Source organism: Felis catus, chromosome X (assembly GCF_018350175.1).
Source record: "Felis catus isolate Fca126 chromosome X, F.catus_Fca126_mat1.0, whole genome shotgun sequence".
NCBI classification, from domain to species: domain Eukaryota; kingdom Metazoa; phylum Chordata; class Mammalia; order Carnivora; family Felidae; genus Felis; species Felis catus.
Window position 1 is genome coordinate 123,633,927 of NC_058386.1, and position 26,149 is coordinate 123,660,075.

General features: G+C 37.3%; 1 protein-coding gene and 1 non-coding gene across 7 annotated transcripts in view; one reads left to right on the top strand and one right to left on the bottom strand.

Annotated features, from left to right (window-relative positions):
* PASD1 (PAS domain containing repressor 1) overlaps positions 1-26,149 on the top strand; it is a 118,053-nt gene that overhangs the window by 22,241 nt on the left and 69,663 nt on the right. For 4 of the 6 annotated variants that reach the window (XM_045050873.1, XM_045050874.1, XM_019824436.3 and 1 more), the window contains 2 exons: positions 23,228-23,283; positions 24,517-24,671. In XM_045050873.1, the coding sequence (XP_044906808.1) occupies positions 23,252-23,283; positions 24,517-24,671 (187 nt within the window). In that variant the 5' untranslated portion in view covers positions 23,228-23,251. Of the gene's footprint in view, positions 1-7,039; positions 7,124-17,446; positions 17,487-23,227; positions 23,284-24,516; positions 24,672-26,149 lie in introns of those variants that run through there. The other 2 variants (XM_045050875.1, XM_019824442.2) reach the window with 2 other exon arrangements.
* LOC111558791 lies at positions 1,001-1,107 on the bottom strand. The gene has a single exon (XR_002739931.1). It is a non-coding gene; the product is annotated as a U6 spliceosomal RNA (small nuclear RNA).

The following is a 26,149-nucleotide window of genomic DNA, read 5'->3' on the forward strand; positions in this document are numbered from 1 at the left end:
AAATCTGTTTATAGATGTCCTTGATTTTCACCAGCTACAGATTTAAACTCAACTCATATTTTATCTTAAGAGATTCTACTTGGTCACTCTAAATGTAGCACTCTACCCATTTCCCTGAGAGAATTGTAAAGTGAAGTGAAGGAAAGAAAAGATATTTTTGGTTTTGATAAATTGTAGGTTTTAGATTGAGGGGTGTGTGTGTGTGTGTGTGTGTGTGTGTGTGCTCACACATATGCACATGCAAAGTCAGTTGGAGAACAAATACAAACAGAACTGAACTTGAATGTTAATTTTTTTGCATCTGATTTTATATTTATATAGGTATGTATATGATCATATTCTCTCATAAATGAAAACTCAACCTACATATTTTCCTTGCGCTGTGTGATTATATAAAATAAAATGTAATATATATTTATTTCAATGAATGTAATTTGGTGTTTAGGTTCTCTGGGAACTTTGATACTTCTGTAATGAAAAAGTGAACAGATATAGAAAGTCTGTTTATAAATCTTAGAATGTAACCATTATACTCATTCTCACCTATTTATTTCAGAAGGGGTATTTCCCCAGGCATGCAGATGGTTAGTTCCACAAATATATTTTCAAAAATTGCATGGAACTTACATGTCTCATATGCCAAATTGTTCATTTTATAAAAACATCCCAATAGAAACACAAATTGTCCTTTGGAGTCTTGAAATTCCACAATGGAAATATTTCCTTAGTATAGGAATTCCACTGTGGTGGTACACCTGGTGAACAGATTTTACCTTGTTTCTGGCTTCAAAATTACTTAGATGTTAGAGATTAAGGGCATATTAATTTGTGGCTCATACTGTTTGCATGAAAGAGAACATTTTCTTACATAGGTAATTCTGAGAGTGACACATTTGTAATGAATAATAATTGTGATTCTTGGTGTTTTCCTGTTAGAAGTACGTCTTTTCTGTTTTCCTTCTTTAAAATTTCAGCTTTATTGAAATATATTTGACCTATAAAAATTATGGAGTGCTTCGTGAAGTTAGCTGTCATCCTTGCATAAGGGCCATGCCAATCTTCTCTGTATCATTTCAATTTTACTATGTGTGCTGCCAAAGTGAGCACTGCTTTCCACTCTTCTTTAAGAGAAAGGTTAGGTGTGAGCCCTTTATCCCTAGAGTTGTGCCCAGGTTTTTGGGCAGGCTGTGTTGGGGACATTTGGGGGAGAATTTCAGACTAAAACCCATGAACCAGCTAGAAATGACCTCTGTAGTTAACCACATTCGTTTTCCCCTGGACCCTTCATAACAGTTTGGGGGGGTGGATCCCAGACTGTTATTTATATCCCAGGTATCATTCAACATTTATTGTTAAGTTTTCAAAGTTTCCTTTCTGTCATTTGTAAGCTAAAATGCATCTTGTCATTGAAGGTGCTTGAGGATGGAAAATAAAGCAAACCAAAGACTCAGTGAAGTCATCTTGGCGATTCCCAGTGCTCCTAAAACCTATGAAAAGCCCTGAGATGTCTTGTAGTAAAAAAATCAGTTTCACTATATTTAACTCAGCATTTTCCAAATGTACACAACCAAGTAACACTTCATTTTTGTATTTGCTTCGTACTTATTAACATCCTTTGGTGTTGTGTTCTGTGGGAGCAATGACCTTTAGGAAGGTCTGGGTTACTCGTACTAGGCCATTTAACAGATGTGAGCAATGGCATCTGAGCCTTGTATTCTTGAACTCCCCAGGAATAAGATTTACTTGCCATCTCTGAGCAAGAAGATTAGTAGCAATTAATTGCAACTTCAAACTTCCTAGGACAACTGGCCATGAATGTTTGCATTGATTTAGGATCCAGCAGGTTTGAAGGTAACAAAAACTCCTGTGGTATCTCTAGTAGGTTCAGAAACTGAGCTTCTAGGCTTAGCACTTTCTCTGCTTCACAGGTGATAGAAAAATATGACCAGCCCCTAAAACAAAGAAAGACATTTATTGGCATAGTCCCCTCTACTCTTAGGTGCTATTGCACAGGGATGACAGTTGCCAGAGATTTCTCCTCCTCTTCCTCTGCACTGCATGGCTTAAAGAGGGTGGACTTTGGTAATCATGTCCATGTCCTTGGGAGAGGAAGTGTGGGGAACAGCATCACACCTGTGACAACAAAGAGTTTATTTCCCTCCCAAGGAAGCTTGGAGGATATGTTACTTCAGAGAAGAGTTAAAGAAAAGAGTTTCAGAATACATTATTTGATTTTTTTTTCTTTTTGAAGAATCATCTATTGAGCCATTAGGGTCACAGACTAAATCCAATTCCATGTTTCTGAGAACCCATCTTTTTCCATGGTAGAAAATTGAGTTTGCATGTGGTTTGACAAATTCAGTTTTCTTTAAAGAAACAGTAAAAAGTAATCTTCCCATTCTGCAAAAATTTTGAAATCCTTGGTATCAGGTTTCAGTTAGTTTTCTTTTCAATGAATATGATTGGAATTTTATTTAATATATAATTTTAAAAGGTCACTGTTTTTATAGCATATAAGGTAGATCTAACATGGATAGTTTCATAGCAAATATTTATTTTATGAGCCAGTAAAGGCTCATAATTAAAAACCTTGAAAGTTTGGGGTGCCTGAGTGGCTCAGTCAGGCATCCAGCTCTTGATTTCAGTTCAGGTCGTGATCTCATGGAACTGAGATCGAGCCCCATCTTGGGGTTCTCTGGATTCTTTCTTTCCCTCTCCCTCTGCTCCTCTGCCTGCACACACACACTTTCTCTCTCTCTCTCTCTCTCTGTCTTTCTCTCTGTCTCTCTATCAAAAAAAAAAAAAAAAAAGAAACTTGAAAGTTCAACATAAGCCTCTTACTTAGGTGTGTTGTATCTTGGTCATTTTAATAACATTTTTGAATTAGTGGAGTGACTAGATTAACCTTTAGTTTCTGTAAGTTCTAATATAATGTGCAATGAAATTTTATCCCTACATGACTAATAATGAAGAGTAAAGCATTATGCAAATCTATAGAATCCAAGTCAAATGATAAGTTATTACTCAGCTTTTGTAAGTAGCAAAGGAATAACTCTGTAGGAACCCCACAAACCTCAGATGTTTTTGGGAAGGAGGCATACTGAAATAATCATGAGAGTAGCATGGGTATAATCTTGATTTGATTCTAAAATTTTACATAATAATTTGCAAATTCCAGTGTTTTAGCCAATATTAAAGCACGGTTACTTCATTTATTTATTTACACATTCAGTAACAATTTTGGGGCAAAAATGAGGATGGGAGGTCAAGAGGAGATGTGCAGACAAGAAGGAGCTTCTTAGCAGCCCAGTTTAGGAGCAAGAGTGGCAGCCTGGCAGCCTGACCTGTCTCCAAGAAGTGTCTGCTTATGGCTCTGCCTATCCCTATATTCCCAGGACCCAGATACAATCCCAGCGAACCTGGGTGCTGAGTCATGAAGCATGCAAAGTTGCTTCCTTGCACCGGAATTCAGGCATCTAGGACCTCTAGACATATGTGGCCATTATTCTGGGACTAGTGGTTCCTTTCACAGAAAAAGAACGGAAAGGAGGAAGGAAGGAAGAAAGGAAAGGAAGGGAAGGGGAAGGAAGGGGAAAGAGAAGGGGAAGGGAAGAGAAAGGGAAGGGAAAGGAAAGTAAAGAAAAGAGAAAAGAAAGGTAGGAAGGAAGGGAAGGATCTATGGTAGGGAGTGAGGAAGGGAGGGAGGGAGGAAGAAAAAAGAAGAAAGAAAGAAAAACAAAAAGAAAAAAGAAGGAAAGAAAGAACGAGCTTATCTTCTAGAGTCTTGGAGACTATACTTTAGTGCTTTACATTATTTTAATTGTTAGACACGATTATACACATTGATTTTCCTCAATGGAATGAAATTGAAGTTCTCTTGAAATATAATGGATCAAAATAGTTTTTTTTTGATAATGATTTGTTTTTTCTTCTGTAGGAGTTTCAGGTCTGCTTTCTCTGTGGCTCTCAGAATGATTGCCCAAGCTTTCACTAGCTAGGGAACCGTGAGCTTCACTATGGCAGAGCTCAGGAGGTTGCATTTATGAAAAAGTATGATTACTTTAACCCAGATGTTCCCTGCTACCTATAACATCAGATTCCAGCTTCTGTGCCTCTGTTCCTGTGTTCTCTCTGTGCCCCTAATCTCTGTTCCTTCTCCTCAGCTTCCAAAGCACTTTATGTGAATTTAAATTTCAGCAGTTTCAACCTTGTATTCTTAGTTGTCTATTTACAAGTCCGATCTCTCAAAGAGCAGTCCATATCAACTTAATCTCTTTATCCCTCAGGGTCTGCCATAGAGTCCTCACTTTGAAAATGTCTAACAAATGTCTAATGAATAAATGGGATTTAACTTATACACAGCCCTTCAGGAAAGATGTGTTGTCTGATGAGGGGAAGCATTCCTTTACTTCCACAATTGAGTGTCTACCTTTTCCTAAGAGTTATATGGGAAAGAGAACCAGGATATTGGGATATAGGAGTTTCTCCTGTTGCCCTTCCCCATTAACACCTTTCTTATACTCCTTCCTTTACAGATAAACTATCAATTACGCTTCGTGAGTTTCTCGTTCTTAATTTTTGGTAAATTCTTGGGTTGATTCTTTTACAAGTAAACCAATATTGGAATACAGGGGCTAAGTGATGGAAAAGGAGAGAGAAAAAGAACAGGGTAGAGGAAGAATGTGTCCATTGACTAAGCCTGGAAGGAGAGGCAATGCACAGCCAGCTCTGTTAGCTCAGTTTTCTGCAGTAGCAACGAGTAGTTGGCATACATAGGACAGTTATGATGTGTGAAGGATAGACAGGGAAAGTTTTCTGTGTAAATAGCTGACTAGGAGATTTCTCAACAATGTGTTCTTGGGTCTTGAGTGAATCTAAGAGTATTAGCCTTGGTTTGATGCCATCATCCAGTTGGATAATGACAGCAAAAAAACATGCAGCGGGGCTTTGGGAGAACTCTTGAGTGGGAAAGAAGTGTAGCAGTGGCTTGGAACCCATCATCTCCAACCACTGGAGGGAGCCGAGGGAGGAAGGAGTCGATGGAATGCACTGCAAGATTCTTGCTGTTTACAAAGACTGAGTACTGCTGCACTTCAGCCTTGATGCTGTCTAGAGTCTTGAAGTTCACCAGGCTGTCACTCTTTGCTATAGACCAGAGATTCTCAAATACTCAAATCTTGTGTCTCACAAATCATTGTCAAGGGACTGGGCTCTCACCTAGATAGAAACCAAACTCCCCTATGTTTTTCAGCAAAGGACATTGATGTGTTTAGACAGTTTGTCAGAATATTTATGATTTTTGGTGAGTTTCAAGGACATGATCATTTGCAGAAAGGTATTGGACATAAATGTGATTGCTACATAACTTCAGAGTAATTTGTTGATAGGCTGGGAAACCAAAATTAGGAGAAACATGAGATGTTCGTGATTACTCCTAGTTGGCTAGAAGGTCATGGGTGGAGGATGGAGTGGGGGAGGGTGGGAGGAGGGTAGGTGGGAGATGACATGTGACATTTGCAGATGGACAAGAGTGTTGAAAGAAGGCCCATGCCAAGTCCCTAAGAGGCAGTGCATTAGTGAATGAGTGCTCAGGCACTGCCACTGACTGTCAGGGTGGTCTTGGAAAAGTTAGCTAACCTATCCAGACTCCATTTTCCTCATGTGTAAAATGGGGAAGATAATAATAGAGCCTTGGATGTAGCAAGTGTTTAATAAATGTCACCTAATATTATTACTGTGTTCAACTTTTTTGAAAAATTTTCTGTTGTCGTACTACTATAAAGCTAAATTCAGTAGATATGGCTGAATCTGGGCCCCATCCCAAAGGAACTTTATTGCTTAAATATAAAAATAACATTGTAAGGAGGTTGTTTTCATCTTCTGGGAACTCTTATAGCAAGAGGCCTGAAGACAGATTCTCAGCAAGTTCTATCCCAGTCTCTGTGATTTCAAAGAGAAGAGATAGAAACAAACTCTTGGTAATTAAATTGAAAAGTTTGCAACATTTTTCAGTTCTGTGTGTTCCTTGGGAATTCAGACTGTCTTAACATGATGAAATCCTTTTTTAATTGAGGGGTTATAACTATTGGTCTAAATGCCTCTTCCTTTATTGACTGTCAACTACACGAGGGCAGAGACTGTACCTTCCTTGTCCCTGGACTCCCACGTTCAACATTGCCAAGCCTGGCACAAAGTAGGCACTCCATGAATGCAAATAAGTGCAGTGCTTTAGCTTTTCAAGTTAAGGTGCTTTCGTATATCCGAGTCCTAAAAGAATTCAGACTAAGTCTAAGGGAAATCAAAGGAAGATCTAAAAGAGATAGGATAAAAATCTAATGGTGCTTCCCTGTTAGTTCTTGCTAGATTAAAAAAAAAAGTCAATTAGGAGAATATTATACATTTCATGGATTATTAGAAAATCAAGGTTGGTGTAGAGTGGCATATATAGAAATGTAGGGATTATGAGCAATACTTTTAAAAGTACAAACTTTATAAGATGACTAAGTTTGGAGATATAATATACAGTAATGTCAGTGTCGTTAAGAGTACTGCATTTTATACTTGAAATTTGCTGAGAGTAGATCTTAAGTGTTCTCACCACACAAAAACGATAATTAGGTGAGTTGATAAATGTGTTAATTAACTTGATCGTGGTAATCATTTCACAGTGTATGATGTATATCAGGTCATCATTTTGTGCACTTTAAGTCAAACTAATGTTGAACTTGAGTGGAGATAACCCTGGACAATTAAAGAAGGTGTGGAACAGAACTTTAGCCATTAGATATGAGAGACTTGGAATCCGTTTATCTTGTTTAAATGCTTCCATAGGCCATTACCCATCCTCTGACCCTTTGAAATAGCTTAAAACATGATAGGGTTGGTAAACCGTATACAAAATTTGCTTTGGACATTGACCAGGCTGGATTTCTCTGAAAACATTTCTGCTCTAAAATCCTAGGACTCTTAAGGACCACATCCTTTTGATTTTTGGCATTCTAAATTCCCATTTCCTTTCTTCTATCATCTGGGTGTATAGGACCATATTCTGCCATTGTGAACTTTGCAAAAAGAAAGGAGAGCTGTGAAGGTGAAGCAGTTGGCACTAGCTCTCTCACAAGAGGTAACATGAATTCTCTCTATCATCTTTTGTGCTTATACACATTTAATTGGATTAAACAAATATCCAGTAATTTGTACATATAGAGAACAGAAAATCTGCCCTGAGGAAGCTTACGTTCTAATGCACACAGGGCACAATGTATGTATGTATGTATGTATGTATGTATGTATGTATTTTTATTTATTTATTTTTCAGAGAGACAGAGACAGCATGAGGGAGGAAAGGGCAGAGAGAGAGGGAGACACAGAATCTGAAGCAGGCTGTAGGCTCCAAGCTGTCAATATAGAGCCCGATGCAGGGCTTGAACCCATGAACCATGAGATCATGACCTGAGCCGAAGTTGGATGCTTAACTGACTGAGCCATGCAGGCACCCTGGCACAGTTTATATAGGGGTCTTTGAAGGAAAGACTTAGGGGGAAATCTGGGAAGACTTCTTGGAAACAGTGACCGAAGGATGGAAGGCAGTCTAGTGTAGTTTTTATTTTTTTTATTTTTTGTTTTAATATTTTTATTGTTTTAAATTTATTTGAGAGAGAGAGAGAGAGAGACAGAGACAGAGAGTGTGCAGGGAAGGGGAAGAGAGAGAAGGAGAGAGAGAATCTCAAGCAGGCTCTGCGCTGTCAACTCAGAGCCTGATGTGGGGCTAAGACTCATGAACCGTGAGATCATGACTTGAATGGAAATCAGGAGGTGAACACTTAACCAACTGAGCCACCCAGGCACCCCTAAGTATAGTTTTTAACTCCCAACAACAGACTCCTTATATTCAAATCTCAGATGGATCACCTGCTAGCTGGGTGATCTTGGGCCACCCTACTGTGCCTCAGTTTCTTGATAAACTGAGATGACAACATCAGAGCCTACCTCATAGAGCTGATGTGAGAATTGAATAAGTTACTTGTTGGAGAGATCAGGGCCACTTTGTAAGTCTGGGATAGTGGGAGATCAAAGGGAGAACTTCAGGAAGAGAGGCAAGATTAGGTTGGTGTATTGGATTGTATTGGCCGCTACGTGAGGATGGACCGAAGCAGAGTAAGAGTGGAGACTGATGAGAACAGGGTGGTTGCGGGAACTGAACTGAAGGGCCTGAGTCTGAGAGGTCTGACATGGAGGAAAGGCAGGAGCAGGCAAATGTGAGCCACAGTGCAGAGGTGGGCCTCAGAGTCAGGCCATGGATGCTGATCAGATGGGCCCAAACGAGAGCAGACAAGGAAGAGAGAGGTATGAAAGGTAATAACTTGACAACTTTTGTTTGTAGGAATAGAGTGTTGATGCTCATGCTTGAGGAGTATTGACATATAACTGGGTAAAGATGAAGAATTTGACTTTATACTCCTTTTAAATGGTAGTTGTACAATATGGTAGAAACTTAATTCTGGAGAACTTCTGTTGTTGAAACCAAGGGAAATAAATGTTGGGTTTTCTTCATAAATAGGGAAAGGAAAAGAACAAACATTAAATGCCTCCTTGTTGCTGATCACCCAAATTCTTGCATAGCCTTGGGATTCTGAATGGGACAGGCTTGTGGAAGGGACATTCAGTTTGATCCCCGACTAGGAAGCAGATTACTTAGGGGATTCATGTATAACCCAGGCAAAGGTGGGAGACAAGATGTAGAAGATTGCACCTGAGTGGGTAGCTAGATAGCTCAGAAGTTTCCCATTTATTCATATGCTGTCGTCCATATCAATTGGGCTTCCAAAATAGTTTAGAGATCTGTCAGAGTAATCATCTCAGAGTTTAATAACAGAGAAAGAAAGTGGGTAGTGGAACAAGACAGGGCAAACTCATTTTCCCTGAGGTTTGAAAAGAAGTACAGAGGAGATGATGAAACAAATGTTTACAGACTGATTCAAATCCCAGTTCTGTCAGGTACTAGCTATGTAACCTCAGAGAAGTTATTTAAACCCTAATTGAAAAAAATTTTTCCAGTATTATTGACTCATGGAATTTAAGAAACAAAACAAAGGGAAAAAAAACCCAAAATGGACTCTTAAATACAGAGAACAAACTGATGGTTGCCAGAGGGGAGTAGGGGGATGTGAAATAGATAAAGGGGATCAAGACTACACTTATCTTGATGAGCACTGAGAAATGTATAGAATTATTGAATCATTATATTGTACAACTGATGCTAATAGAATTTCAATAAAAAACAATGGAGAGAACTTGGTCATTAGGTAAAAAAAAAGTTTTTTTGAGATATAATTGACACATAACCATGTTTACGTTTAAGGTGCACAACATAATGATTTATGTATATATTGCAAAACGATTACCACAATAAGTTAACATCCATCACATTACATAGTCACAATTTTTTTCTTTGTACTGACAACTTTTAATATCTACTCTCATGGCACCTTTTAAATATACAATACAGTATTGTTAACTTTAGCCACCAGGCTGTAAATTACACCTCCAGAGCTCATTTATTTTATAACTGGAAGTTTGTACCTTTTGACCATCTTCTCCCATATCCCCCACCCCCATCCACCACCTGTAGAAACCACCAATCTGTTCTCTGTTGCTATGTTGTATATATTTTTAAGATTCCACATGTAAGTGAGATCATACACTATTTGTCTTTCTCTGTCTTTTTAAATTTTTAAAAACTATTTTTGAGAGAGAGGGAGAGAATGAGAGAGAGTGCAAGCAGGGGGTGGGGGGCAGAAAGAGAGGGAGACAGAATCTGAGGCAGGTTCCAGGCTCAGAGCTGGCAGCACAGAGCCTGACGTGGGGCTCAAACTCAAGAACCGTGAGATCATGACCTGAGCCAAAGTCAGAAGCTTAACCGACTGAGCCACCCAGGCGCCCCTCTCTGTCTCAATTCATTTAGCATAATGCTCTCAAGTTCCATCTATGTTGTTGCAAGTGGCAGAATGTCCCTCCTTTTTATGACTTGTTGGTATTCCATGTGAGAAATGGAAGTAATAGCACCTGTCACATGGTGCTATTGTGAGGATTAAATGGTAGTTTTTGCGATACACAGAACCTAGCATGTATGACTAAATTCCATAAATCTTGGTGATTATGGCTCCATCTCTGCTGCCACTGTCCCACTGCAAGTCCTCAACGTCTACCGGCTGAACTCAGGTCTTCTAACCCCATGCTTCTCAAAGGTTAGTGTGTGTAGGCATTACCAGAGGTCTTGTAGCATGAGGATTCTGATTCAGCAGATCTGGAGCAGCTTGAGAATTTGCTTTCAGGCAAGACCAACCATGCTGGGGGTGGGGGGCACACTTTAAAATGCAGAAGTCTAATTGGAATCCCTTCTTTCAGCCTCAACTTCTTTGTAATCATCTAACTCATTCCCAGGGTGATCTTCGTAAAATACCAATGTCGATTATGTTTTTACAAAATATCAATTCAAGTAATAGCACTTCCAAGTGTTCCCACAGGATACTAGGGTAGATCAAATTCATACTTCTCCTCAGCCTATTACTCAAAATTCTTTGCTTCTGGCCCCAACTACTTTCCTAGTGCTCTTGGTTTCAGTTACACTGTGTTGCTTGCCGAGCAAGCCTGGCACTTTATTTTTGGTTTTGTTTTGCATTTTTTTATTGTGGTAGTAGAATACACATAACATAAAATTTATCATTTTAACCATTTTTAAAGCATGCAGCCGAGTGGCATTAAATGCATTTTACATTGCTGTGCAGCTATCGCCACTCTCCATCTCCACAGCCTTTCCATCATCCCCAAATGAAACTCTGTACCTCTTAAACAGTACCTCCCATTTCTCCTCCCCCCAGCCCCTGGTAACCACCATTTTGCTTTCTGTTTCTTATCATACTTTGCTGTCCATTATTTCAGTGAATCTTCACAACAGCCCTGTGAAGTGGTGCTATTATTATTCCCATTTTGTAGATGAGGAAACTGGGGCCCAGAAAGGTCAAGGTAATTTGCCTGGGTTCACATGCTAGGCATCAGTAAGAACAGTTTGATGTCACTATACCATGATGTTTCACCTTGGTACCTTTACTCAGACTCTGTTTTCTGCCTGTGATGTCCTCTCCTCTCCATTTAGCAGTTGAGGTCTTTTGGATCCATTCCATAATTGTCTCAGATGCCTTCTGTGAAGCTTCTAGCCCAGTAGTGATAATTCCCTTGCCTTGAATCCATGGATTTATGTAGATGTCAGTCTTTCCCATAATATGCACTGCCAAGGTATAGTGGGCACAGGGATTGAATGAATTGCTGAAATTTCAGAAATGGCAGGATCATGGAAAGGTTTTATAGAACATCAAGAAACTTAATTGGAATAAGATTAGAAATTTAATGGATTGCTGATTTCTTTCAGGAACATGTTTAGTTTTTCCAGCACCATATAAAAACTGGAAATATCCTGCAGGAATGTTGAAGAATGTACGAAACTTTTGCTTCTTAGTATTGCCTCAGACTAAGAGAACATACAGAATTCGTAAAACTGTAAAACCAATAAGAGATACACTTGTAAATCCAACTTTGTTTTTCTAGATTGGGGTTTGACTGCCTGCCTTCCTTCCTTCCTTCCTTCCTTCCTTCCTTCCTTCCTTTCCTTCCCTCTTTCCCTCACCGCCCCCCCCCACCTCTTTCTCTCTTTCTCTCTTTCTTTCCCTCTCTGATTTTTAGGAACAGAATTAGCAGGATGAGAGTTGTTCAGCAACCTTTGGCTGTTCATCAGCATTTTGCCAAGTAGGACTCAGTGTTTGTTTATTTATTTTTTTGGTTAACTTATTCATTCACCAAACATTTATTCAGCATATATATTCTTCCAGGAACAGGTTGGGGTGCTGAGAATGCAACAGTAAGCACAAATAACCTGACCCTGTCCTCAGAAGGGACCACCGAAGGGACACAAAATGAACATCTGCTTTGGTCTAGGAACGAGCGGACATTTTACTTGTGGAGGTGTATGTGCTCCTATGCAAATAGGCTCATTTTCTCCAGTGCCTGGCTTCCCCACCACCTTATCCAGACCAAGGCCCATGACTGTGCATTGAGAGCTTGCTGAAAGAACTCAGGTTTGAGAAAGAAAAGTCACCCTGATCCTGTTTCTGGGTCTCTTTTGGAGCATGACTTTGCCACTTGCCCTTTCCTGGCTTATTTGGTATGGTATTTGGCACCCATATTACATAATCCAGTTGAGATTAATTTCCATTCTTAATTTTATCCATTGGAAAATCATGTTCCCTTAAGATGGATGAGTAACTGATGAAATATAGTCTTATGAGATGTAATTTCTGAAGAAAGTTTTGATTGAAAATAAATTGGAAAATTCCACTGACTTGGTTGATATATTTATGCCATACACATTTGACATCATTACTGTCTACATGAAAATTGTAAATATTTCATTCTTTCTCACTGATTAAATATCTTTAATAAACCTTATATGAGTAAGAGACGATGACTTCATTCAAATTTATGAAGCATGCCATCATGCATTTTCCCCTATACACTTAAAAAAATCCCTAGAATCATATTGATACTTGAAAGACCACTTTACTTGAGCAATTGTTTATTTAAAAATGTGTGTGTGTGTGTGTGTGTGTGTGTGTGTGTGTGTCTAAAGGAAGACTTGGTCCCTGATAATGCACAGCAAATTTTATAACTACAAATATATGGCATGATTATCTTCCACAATGGTATTTTAAATACTCTGAGGTTTTTATTTTAAATAAACAAATATTGTAACCAGAGTAATACCCTAAGATGGATTCACTGTTACATTCTGCTTTTCTTCAGACCCTATCTGGTTTTCTTTAGAATTCCATATAAACATTTTAAATGATGTTTACGTGAGCCAAACACTTTCTAGCCATTATTGGTCTGTGAAGGCTGCAAGGATTTCCTTCTCTGTCAGTGGGGCCAGGCTAACTGACAGATAGATTGGTGGGGCTGAAGCAGCGGGTGGGGGGCAAATTTATCAGCAGAGCACAGTTAGGGCTGTGGTGAGCTAGGACTAAATCTGCTGACTGGCTCATTAGGCCTCCTGGTGATAGCCTGTGATTAGGCAGCCCTACAGAGAAGGGAGTTGTTCCTTGGTTACGACGGAGCAGTAACTAGTTAACCTCAGCCTCTTCAGATGTGGCAGGGTGAAGATGTGCTCTGTTTCTTGCTAGACCTCTCTCTTTATGAAAGAGAATATTTTTCATGATTGCATTTGTTATCACCAGAAACTACTGCTGGCATTTTCAGCTGAATTCTCCCCATTTATGCTGGAACCCCTATTTGTCTATTGCTCTTTCTGTGGCACTTTTAGTAGCCCTGCTCTTTGCCCTTTTCAGATTTATTCCAGTCCCTTGACTGCTGTACTTTTTCTTGTTGAACCTCCCCTATTTCTGCCTGCAACTTCTTACTCAATCTTTACATTAGGGCCCAACATTTCAAGCACTTTCTCTGGCCAATATCAGTGCCTCTTTTCTTCCTTGGTGCTCAGGAAAACTCTAAGCAGAGATCAATCTGACCATTTCCCTCCTCCATTCCTACGTGTGGGCTGTTCGTTGCTTTGGAGAAAATCTTGCTTCCGTGCAGCTTAGTACCACTATAGAGTCATGCTCTGCCACCACATGTTGTTCATGATGAGGATACACATTAAGTGGCATCATAGCCTGACTCCGTCACTGGGCTGAAATACCACTTACTCACGACATGTTAGATTTATCCATCTGGCCCACTGCATGGTGATTGACCTCCTCAGGGTTCTCTCTTGTCTCAAGTGGCATCAAGAAACCTCTGCATGGCCAGTTGTTTGCCCTTGATTCACTCCCTGAGAAGACTGCATCTCCCTCACAGTCCTTTAGATTGTATACTGCTAGTAATACTAACATCTCTAATTAAAACTAAAATTTATTGGGTGGCTATTATGTGCTAGACACAGTGCTAGCCACTTTTATGTCCATTAGCTTGATTATCACAGAAACCTTGGCATGTAGGTATGATAATTCAGACTTTACAGTTGAGATGATTGATAGACATAAGGGTTAAAGAACTCACCGATGCCACACAACTATAAAGGGATAGAGTTGGGATTTGAACCCAAGTCCAGTTGATTCGAAGCCCACACTCGTCACTGTTCAGCACTGGCTCTATATTATTTTTGAGAGGTGTTTCTTAATTTTGAATGTTACACATATAGCAAACTTAAGAAATGCAAAAATCTGGAAAAAATAAAATAAAATAATTTAAATAAAAATAGTTTTAATCACACATCATTCCATCACTCAGAGACACTTCTGAATGTTTTCTTTTCTGAGTCCTGTTTTCTACACCACATTTTATTTGTTCATGTATGTATCATATTTTACATGGTTGGGATAATATAACATATACTATTTTATGACCTTCTTTTTCACCAATAACAAGTATTTTTTCATAATACAGATTCGTTACAAAATGCTTTTCAGTGGCCTCTGCACTGATTAAAAACACATAAAAAATCCACCAGGGAATGTTGCAAATGCTGATACTTTCCATGAAATAAGAAATGTAATTTTAGGAGAAAGGATAAAGAAAGCTGGACTCCTAGTGGTGGGCCAATGCAACAAGTGTAGACATTTCACATGGAGCTTCATTAAAATTCAGCTTTATAAATCCTCAAGCACAACAAGCAAAGGTGGATGAGTCCAAGTATTTATCTGAAATTGTGGAGATTTATTGGAAAGGTCATCATCAGCCCTAAGATATGTAAGTAAATCCCTTGAATTACATTGCTATAGTCTTTATTCTGGTTTGCATCCAAAGAAAGTCATGACCTTGCTACTCAGCCTTATTTTCTCCCTTCCACAGCTGCATAGTGTAATCACTATGAGCCTAGCTTGAGTCCTCGAGTTGGTCTCAGGATGTGTTCGCTTTGATTCTAATAAGATTAAACCTTTAGTGGCATTTAGTCCTGATCTGTTTCTACTGGGAGCTGATGGCGCATGTTATGCATGTCACACAGGCCCCAGATATGGCCCCTGCAAAATTTTTCAAGAATATTAGCAGCAGGAGCCCAGATGTGATCAGCAAGTCCCTTGTCTCCAGAGAAGACTGATATTGCCATGGAAGAGTCTGGTAACTTACTTGGCTCTGGCAGTTTAAAGACTGAGAGATAAAGTAGAGATTCCTTCAACTGTGGATCTTATCCCAACTGAACACTGATAACCTGTGTCATCACAATTTTCACACTAGGAAGTATCTACATAAATGATTCTCAACTACAGAGAGCAAATGATTAATTACAGAAATTAGTTCATGGTATATTCCCATTATCCATCGATTCAGTGTGTTTTCTTGTGAACTAAAAGAAAAAGTATGTGTATATGCATGTACACACACACACACATACACCCACTCCATGGTAGAAATTTCAAAATTATAATGCTTCTTTTGTCATAAACCAGATTTAATTTATGCATAGAGCTGTTCCTTAATGGGTGTCTTTTGTCTCATTATTCCATACCTGTGTTTTGCACCACTATTCATTTACTGAAATACTATAGCTTTATAGTAAGCCTCAGTGTCTAGTAGTACACATCCTTTTACACTGTTGTTGTTCTTCAAGATTATTGTGGGTCTTTCTGATTCATTGCTTCGCATAGGAATTTTGTAATAAACTTGTCAAGTTATATAGAAAAGCAAACTTAAGCAAAAAATCTACTGAACTTTGACCAGAATTACATTAATTTGTAGATTAGTTGGGGAGATCTGATATTTTTATGATATTGGGACTTCCTGTCCAGGGATATGGCATATCTTTCCATTTATTTAGGTCTTCTTTTGTCTGCTTTAACAAAGACATTTTCTGTATAGTGTTTTAGTACCTTTTTGTTAAATTAACTACTGAGTACTGCAGTTTCTTTTCTTTTTTTAAATTTTTTTAATCTTTATTTTTATTTTTGAGAGAGGGACAGAGTGTGAGCAGGGAAGGAGCAGAGAGAGAGGGAGACACAGAATCTGAAGCAGGCTCCAGGCCCTGAGCTGTCAGCACAGAGCCCGACACGGAGCTTGAACTCACGAACTGTGAGATCATTACCTGAGCCGAAGTCGGATGCTCAACCAACTGAGCCACCCAGGCGCTCCTCTTTTCTCTTTTTTAAGCAGGGTAATAGTTTTTAAAAATATTTTTATTATTGAAGTATAGTTGATATACAATGTTATATTCGTCAAGTGCACAACATAGTGATTTGACATTTATATACATTATGAAATTCTCACCACAGTAAGTGTAGTCCCCATCTGTCACCATACAAGGATATTACAATATTATTGACTATATTACATATGCTGTAGTTTTCATCTCCATGATTTATTCATTTTATAACTGGAAATTTGTACCTCTTCATACCCTTCACCTATTTTACCCATCCCCCACCCCCTCTCCTCTGGCAACCACAAGTTTTATGATTTCTATATGAGGAAACCTATAAATTTATTTAAAAACATGAAAAATGATTTGTGTAATTAAGGAGATATAACTTTTCTTGGAAATACATAATACCATAAGTATGTATAATGCAATTTTAATAAATTACAATACGATTATTGAAGTTTGGGGAATTAAAACACAATTTTCATAATCATTCAGTTATAGAAATGTCTAATTTCCTTTGTTTAGATCTTTTTCAAAGGTTTCTTCTGTGACCCACAAATTATTTACAAGTATGTTATTTAGGGGCGCCTGGGTTGCTCAGTCGGTTAAGCATCCAACTTCGGCTCAGGTCATGATCTCACAGTCTGTGAGTTTGAGCTCCGCGTCGGGCTCTGTGCTGACAGCTTGGAGCCTGGAGCCTGCTTCAGATTCTGTGTCTTCCTCTCTCTGACCCTCTACCATTCATACTCTGTGTCTCTGTCTCAAAAATAAATAAACATTAAAAAAATTAAAAAAAAAAGAAGTATGTTATTTAACTTCCAAGTGTTCAGGGGTTTTCCTGAGATTTTTTTATTTATTATTGATTTATAATTTATTTATTTATTTATTTATTTATTTATTAATGTTTCTTTATTTTTTAAGAGAGAACAAGCTGGGGAGGGGCAGAGAGAGAGAGAGAGAGAGAGAGAGAGAGAGAGAGAGAGAGAATCCCTAGCAGGCTGTGCACTGTCAGAGCCTGATGCAAGACTCGAACTCACAAACCGTGAGATCATCACCTGAGCTAAAACCAAGAGTCAGAAGCTTAATTGACTGAGCCACCCAGGTGCCCCTTGATTTCTAATTTAATTCTATTTTGATAAGAGAACATAATCTGTATGGTTTTAATGCTTTAAACTTACTTAAACTGGTTTTATGACCCAGCATATTTTGGAACTTTATAAGCGTTATACATAGAAATGTATATTCTATAGTTGCTAGGCGTCATGTTCTGTAAACATATGGGGCCAAGTTTGTTGGCATTATGGTAAGTCTTTGATACCCTTACTTATTTTCTGTTTACTTGCTCTATTGATTACTGGTAGAGAGGTATTGAACTCACCAACTATAATTGTGGATTTATTTCTTATTTTCAGTTCTTAATCTATTTTGAAGCTTTGTAATTAGGTGCATATCTATTTAGGATTCTTAATGTTTCCTTGTTTGACTCCTTTATCATTGTGAAATGTCCCTCTTTTTCCTTAGTACTATTCCTTACCTAAAGTCTTGTCTGATATTAATTAGCCATTCAAGCTTTTTGTCATTGGGATTACATAGTATATGCTTCTATTCTTTTACTTGTAACCTAGCTGTGTCTTTCTATTCTTTTACTTGTAACCTAGCTGTGTCTTTATAATTAAGGTATCTTGTAGACACTAGAATAGTTGACCCTTGAACAATACTGGTTTGAACTGCATCAGTCCACTTATGTGGATTTTTAAAAAAAAAATACAGTACAGGACTATAAATGTATGTTCTCTTCCTTATGATTTTTTTAAAACATTTTCTTTTCTCTAGCTTACTTTATTATAAGAATGTAATATGTAATACATATAACATCCAAAATATGTGTTAATCAATTCTGTATGCTATCAGTAAGGCTTCCAGTCAACAGTAGTTAAGTTTTAGGGGAGTCAGAAGTTAAATGTGCATTTTCAACTGTGTGTGTGTGGGGGGGGGGGGGTCAGTGCCCTAACCCCCCATATTGTTCAAGGGTAGTTTGGCCTTACTTTTCTATCCAACTTTAGCAGTCCCAGACTTTATATTTGTGTAAAATTAATATAACTATTTTTATGGTTAAGTTTAAGTCTACCTTCTTGCTATATGTTTTCTGTTTTTCCCATTTGATCTTCGTTCTCTTTGTCTTCTTTTTCTGCTTTTTTTTTTGATTAAATGAGTATTGAATTAGTATTCCATTTTCTCTCTTGATTTATAATTTGTATCACATGTGCATTTTATTTGTTGCTCTAGGCAGTTTGTAGTATACATCTTTAATTTATTACTGTGTGCTGTGAACTCATACTGTGCCACTTCACATATCATGTAAGAACCTGACAATAATACATTGTTATTCTCTAATCTCCTGTCTTTTGCGTTGCTATTCTCATAGGTTTGACTTCTACTTATATTATAAAATTGAATTTTATTTGAATTATCTTGGCAATAGAGATGAAAAAAGTTCTTTTGTATTTATCTACATATATATTACTGCCAGTGCTTTTCATGTATTTATGTAAATCTGAGTTTCCATCTGGTATCCTTTTCCTTTTACCTGAAGTACTTCCTTTAACATATCTGGTAGTGCTAGTATGTTGGCCTTGACTTCTTTCAGATTTTGTTAATCTAAAGATGTCTTTATTTTACCCTCAGTTTATTTGAAGGGTGTATCTTTGTTGGATATAAAATTCTAGTTTGATTCCAACTCCCCTGAGCACTTTAAAGATGTTTCATTTTCTTGCTTGAGTTGTTTGGTAAGAAGTCAGGCAGAGGTCATTCTTTTTTCTCTTATATTAAATGTGTTTTTTTATTTCTGTTTGCTTTTAAGATTTTCTCTTTATAATTGTTTTTCAGCAGTTTGTTTATGATATGCCTTGGTGAGTTTTCTGTTGTGTTTATATTCTTGGATTCATTGAGCTTCTTGAATGAGTTTATATTTTCATCCAGTATGGAAAAAAATGGCCATTCAAATTTTTTTGCCTCCCCCTTCTGGGAATTCAGTTACATATATTTTAGATTTTCTGATATTATCCCACAGTGAGTTTCTGTGCATTTTCTCAGTCTTTTTTCTCCACTCTGCTGGATAAAACTCCAGAGTCTTCCAGCCATGTGTAAGCTGTGATTGTTTAGTTTTGAATTCACCGGATTTGTTCTTTCCCTGGTAGTTGTTCCTTGACTGGTCTTTTAGAGTGTTACCTTGCACAGGCACAGGTTAAGTATTCAGCCAAAGATTCAAGAGAATCTATATTCAGATTTCTGGAATTTGTTTGTTTCACCATAACTTTTCTCTTTCTAGTATTCTGCTTTACAAATTCCACCATCTTGGCTTTGGTAAGATTACTGTACTCTCCTTGGGATTGTGCTTCCAGAACAATCTGGAAGTATCTTTAGGTAGAAACTTGGGATTATTGTAGGGTTCATCTCATTTTTGCTCTTACCTCAGGGATCATAGGCATGTGCTGCCTGCTGTCCAGTGTTTCCAAATAGGTATTTCCTCTAATTTGTCCAGTTTCTTGGTTGTTCATGGGCTGTTCCCATATCAGTTATTCCATGACCATAAGCAGTAGCCCCTATAAATTTTTGTTTCTATTGTATCGTAAAAAATATTTTCTAAATGTGGTTGCTGCTATATAGAACAAAATTAACTTTTACATATTAATCTGGTATACAGCAATCTTTCTGAACTATTTTATTATTTTCATAAATTGCAGAATCTCTTAAATTTTCTATGTAGATAATCATAGTGTTCATGAATTAGGACTTTTATTTTTCCTTTCCAAGAGTTACTCATTTTATTTCTTTTTCTTACCTTAATGCATTGGTTAGTACCTTTAGCACTATATATTAAGTGTCTTAGTAGCCACATTTATTTTTTTCCTGAATCTAAAAAATTTCTTTAATGCTCCACCTTTAAGTATGATCTTTGTATGTTTTTGGTTTTTTCCCTTTATCAGGTTAAGGAAGCTTCTGTCTATACCTAGTATGTTAAAAATATTTACATCTGACTCTTGATCTCAGCTCCGGTCATGATCTCATGGGTTTGTGGGTTCAGGCCCCACATTGGGCTCTGTGCTAACAGCACAGCACAGATCCTGCTTGGGATTCTGTTCCTCCCTCTTTCTGCCTCTTTCCCACTTGTGCTCTCTCTAGCTCTCTCAAAATAAATAAACTTTTAACAAATACTTTTAAAAATTATATATATATGTATATATATATATATATATATATATATTGAATGATATCAAATGAGTTTTCTGCATCGACCAAGATGATCTTATTCATTTTTTCTTTTTGTCTGGTATGTTGAATTATATTTTTCTAATGTGAAATTATCTTAGTATTTCTAGAATTAGCCCAAATTTTAAAATACTCTCTTTGTTTGGGTTTGATAATTTTAAGTAGTATTTTTCTTCTTTATCATAAATAAAATTAGCTTATAAAATATCCCCTTTTGATGCTGCCTTTTTCTGGCTTGGTATAAAGAAGTACTAGGATTATAAAATGAGTTGGATGAGTGACTTTTCTGTCTGTTTTCTGGAATAATTTTCATGAAATATGAGATACCCATTATTTAAGTGTTTATAAGTGTCAGTTTGTGAAACCATTGGGACTGTTTGTTTATATTAGGTTAGATTGTTTTTCTGTGAATAGATTTTTAATTATTACATTAATTTATTTACATTTATATGATTTCTTCACATTTTCTTTGTATTATTAAATAGGTTTAATAGGTGAAAATACATTTTTTCTAGAAAATACTCCATTTCATATCTGTTTTCAAATTTATGGACATAGAATTGATCATACTGCTTTTTATCATCTCAAGTTCATACATATGCACTTTTCATTCCAGAATGTGTCTTCTCTTTTATTTCTTGATCGATCTGGTATAACAATGTTTTATTTTATTGTCTTTTTTTTTAAGAAACAGATTTTTTTTACCTGTTCTAGTATATCCTTTTATCATGTTGTTTTCTCATCTTACCTTTATTATTTCCTTATATTCCCTTTATTTGGCTTTACTCTTTTTTTACAATTTGCTTTGTTGACTACTTAGCTCATTTATTTTCATTTTTTTCTCATGAGCATTTAAGGGTATAAATTCTTTGGTGTTGCTTTACCTGCATTTTACAGTTTTTAATATGTAGTATTTTATAATACTTAAGTTCTAAATATTTTCTGATTTCCAGAGCTATTTAGGAAATTTTGTTTTTGTTGTTGCTATTGTTTTAAATATACAGATCTACAGGGTTTATGTTATCTTTTTGTTCTTGATTTCTAATTAAATGGCATTGGGGGGGAGCATATGGTTCTTTGGTGTTTGTTGATCTGTTTTATAGCCTAGAATGACCTAGCTATCTTTCATGTTCTGAAATTTCACTATGATGTTTCTAGATGTGGTTTTATTTTAATTTATCTAGATTGGATGACATTTTCCATTTTGGAAAAATTTTAGCTATTATCTCTTTACTGACTTTCTCTCATTCTTGCTATTCTCTTCATCTGGAACTGAGATCTATATTAGGCCTTCCCATTCTCTCTTGCATGTTTCATAACCTCTTGTTTCATATTTCCCACTTTACTGTCTCTCTGTAAAGGCAATATGATAAATTTCTTCATATCTGTATTCTGTTTACTAATTTTCTCATCTGGTTTTTCATAATACATGATTAATCCTTTTGAAATGAATTCCATTGAATATGTTTTTATTTATTGAATCTCACTTTTGTTCTTTTTCATGTCTACCTGGCTTTTCTCATATTTTCACTTCCATCTATTTTGTTTTTCATATTTCTAAACACAATTATTTTTTATAATGGCTTTCAGATCTTTTAATGATTTGAAGTTCTTGGAGGTCTCGTACTGCTTGGGTGTGGGTCCTAATTCTGGTAAATGGTGGATTGTTTCCTTATACATCTTCCCATTCTGGATGGTGAGCTCATCTTCAGTGGTGCCTTATCTGTGGAGATTTGGTAGAACTTGGCTTTAGAGAGTATCTGTCCAAAATGTGTTTGCTTTTCCATTCTCCTGGAACCCTATTAAGTCTAATGGCACCCTTTTTTTCCTACCCAAGAGAACATGCTGAGATAGCCAAACTTCCTTCTTTTCTTCCTTTGCTGCCGAGAGAGCTTTTTAAATTAAACTGTAGTCTCTGAGAGTCATGCGTATGTGTAGGGAGAAGTTGGTGGGTTTTAGTTTCAATGATCTGCTTGAATTCTCCTTTACCTAGCAGGGCCTTAATACTCGAGGTCTTTTGTTGCATGGCTATGCTTCCCTGTCCTCACAATAGCACAGGTTGGTATACTAACCAGCTTTGGTTTTCAGCGTCTTCTCACTGTGTTACCCCTAAGCTTTCCTTACTTTTTTGAGAGATTTTAAAGGATGTTTGTTATATTTTAGCTGCTACTTCTTACTTAACAGACATGTATTTGAATGTCATTGACTTCTACTCTGAGATTTTGACCTTGAGGTGATATGTGAATCTAATTATACAATTCAAAGCAGAGGACTTTGGTGATTTCAGTGCCATTTTTATATGCCCAGGATTTCTGTGATAGCAGCAATAAATGCAGATTTTGTCTATTGTGGCATGGTATTGTATATAGATATGAAACCTAACCCACATCAATCTTTGTTTCATTAAGTGTTCTTCAGGTTAATAGAAGTTAAAAGAATTTTAAGGGTATGGAATTAAGCTTACAGATACTTACTTTTGGATTAAGTTGTGTAACTTCACAGAATGTTTTTGTATATGTATGTATATGTATATGTTCATTTGTAATGTTATTGTGACAAACATTCATTGGGGATCAGACAATAAAGCAAATCTTCAACATATACATAACATATGAGAGGGTTATTGGTACTTAATGAAATTCTATCTTTAAAAGAAATAGGCATTCCTTAAGGGAAAGGTGCTATGCAATAGAGAATTTTGATTAGTCTTATTGCTTTATTGTGATTCATCATAGACTGATTTCTTAGTAAAATGTTGTTCCGCTTTGATTTCAGAATTCTTTGTTACATCACTGAATAATGGATGAGTCTGAGAGAGAAAAAGAGAAGAGGTATGAATTCATAACTGACTGATATTTCTGTCAAAGCCCTCTCCCCTGTCTTCTGTTCTTATTTCACATCTAGCAAAATCCTACTTCCTCGGGGGAAGCCTGACTCAGGGAAATTTGGTATCTCCAGTGGGTTTTCCATAACCCATAGCCCCAACTCTGTTATAATACTAAGTGGATTACCTATGTAATGCATAGGTAAAGCAAATATTCCTTGAAAACCTCCCTCTTCAAACTGTGTCCTCCACCTTACACAGTGGTTGCCCAGAGCTGACACTACATAAATGATTTACACTCCCTGATAGGTTTAGAAGCCTGTTTTGGGTCCATGGCTTGCCTAGAGCTTAAATTCATACATGTTTGGAAAGATAAATTACCTTATTTTTCCAATTCAAGCATCTAAAATAAATTCCAGTGCACTGATCAAAAAGTTTTTGTCCAAATTTTTCAGTATGATCTGTTTTTCAAAGGTAAAAAACAATCTCAATTAGCATTTTATTGCTCAGCCTTCTCTCTGAGAAGGAGCAATGGCTTTGCAAGAGCCTCTTGAGTAATTACAGATCATTTAGAGAGATTTTTCTTTAATGAGAAGTACTCTTGTAAAAGCAGGTAAGAATATATGGTGGAACAAAGGTCCACCACTTAAATTCAAGTTAATTTGGATTGAATTTATTTTATATAATTCATAGGTCACCGTGCCAGACACTGTGCTGGGCTTTGCTATGGAAGACACTGAGACAGATCTGGTCCCTACTCTCATGGGCCTCACAGTCTAAATGAAATTGGCTTTCATTTCCTCATTTTATTTTTTTTATTTATTTTATTTTTTATTTAAAAAATATTTTTTAATGTTTATTTATTCTTGAGACAGAGACAGAGCGTGAACAGGGGAGGGACAGAGAGAGAGGGAGGCATAGAATCTGAAACAGTCTCCAGGCTCTGATCTGTCAGCACAGAGCCCAACAGGGGGCTTGAACCCACAAACTGTGAGATCATGACCTGAGCCAAAGTCAGACCCTTAACTGACTGAGCCACCCAGGTGCCCCTCATTTCCTCATTTTAATATTGGCAGTTATTGTTGTCATATGAATGATCAATGGACTGGAGTTTTGCTCAGATGTTCACATTAACAACTCCCTTTCTCTCTTCTTATTTCTCCTCCATCCATTGTTCCACCATCTGAATTCTTAGACCTACCCTTACCATTAACAACCTTGATTGTTTTTTGTCACTTAGGGACGTATCTAATGTATCTGAAAATAAAAAGAAGGACCGGTACAGTTCCTTTTTCAGAGAACTGCGTGCCACAATTCAAGCTCATGGATATCCTGTAAAAGGAGACAGATATAAAACATCACAGCACACTACTGACCCTTCACAGAAGAAGGAAGGTTTGATCTGAGCACCCTAACCCATTCGTCTAGCTTTTTGATTAGCCATATTGAAAACTAGTTGTGGGTGGGACAGCTGGATCTCTTCCTTTACTTCAAACATCTTTGGGAGAGATTAATGAGTAGAGGATCTCCAGAAACACCTTCTTTTTTAAAAAAAGTTTAGTTATTTTGAGAGAGGGCGTGAGTGGGGGAGGGCCAGAGAGAGAAAGGGAGAGAGAGAATCCCAAACAGGCTGAGGAGTCCAACTTGGGGCTTGAACTCACGAACCGTGAGATCATGATCTGAGCCAAAATCAAGAGTTGGATGCTTAACTGACTGAGCCACCCAGGCACCCCCCTGAAGCATCTTCTAATACACAGATACTTAGTTTCTCTTCATTCGTAAGTTTATTAATAGCCAATGCTTAAAATGTTATTAAGGTTCGTGGAAAAGTAGAATAAAGAAATGAGAATTAATAGAAGTATACCAGGCAATAATAATGCAGATTTATGTATCTTAGGCAATTGAAGCATATTGTAAATGTGGCTAAGGGGAACATGGCCCTGATGGTATAAAATAGTACCTATGATACCTGAGCAGGCTTAATTCAAAACATCTGAACAGGTTATACCCAGATGCATATAATCATACTATAAAAATATCTTACCTTAAAAAAATATTTTCTTGACCCCATGATACTTCTGTTACTCTGTTTCTGTGTCCTCTTCACAGTACAACTTTTTGAAATGACTGTAAGACCTTTTCCCCGCATCTTCATCCTTCATTCTTTTCCTCAATCCACTCACTGAGGCTGCAGCTCTCACAACTCCACTACAGCTACTTTTGTCAGGGATAACAGTGACCCGCACATTGCTGATTGGCCCTTAACTCTCCTCATCTTCCGTGGCCTTTCAAAAACATTGGACAGGCGTCCACTCCTTTCTTCTTGAAGTACTTTTTTCTTGGCTTCCAGGATAACACACTCACTTCGTTTCTCTCTTAGCTCATCTGCTGCTCCTTCCCATTTTTTCTTTCTACTTTTCTACTTCCCCTTTCAACTTCTGAACACTGGTGTGGCCTAGAACTCAGTCCTTGGACCTTTTTTCTTCTATGTCTACACTCATTTCCTGGGTAATCTCATCCAGTATCCTAACTGGAAGTGCTACCTGGATGTCAGTGACCTCTGCTTTATAAGTCTATCTCTAGCCCTGACCTACCTGAACTCCATACTCGAGAATCATACATGTTATTAAATCAGCAAGAGTTTCCCATGTGATTTCTTCACTTGGATATCTAATAGAAAGGTTATTATGGTCATAAAGGAACTTGTGGTCCTTCTCCACTTCATTGCCTCTCACACCTACCTACCCCCTCCCGGTTCTCCTTATTCCAGTAACTGGTACCACCAGTCATTCTTCCAGTGGCTCAAGCTAAAAATCTATAAATCATTCTTGTGTCCTCTATTTCTTCTACCTCCTCACCCAATCCATCAGCAA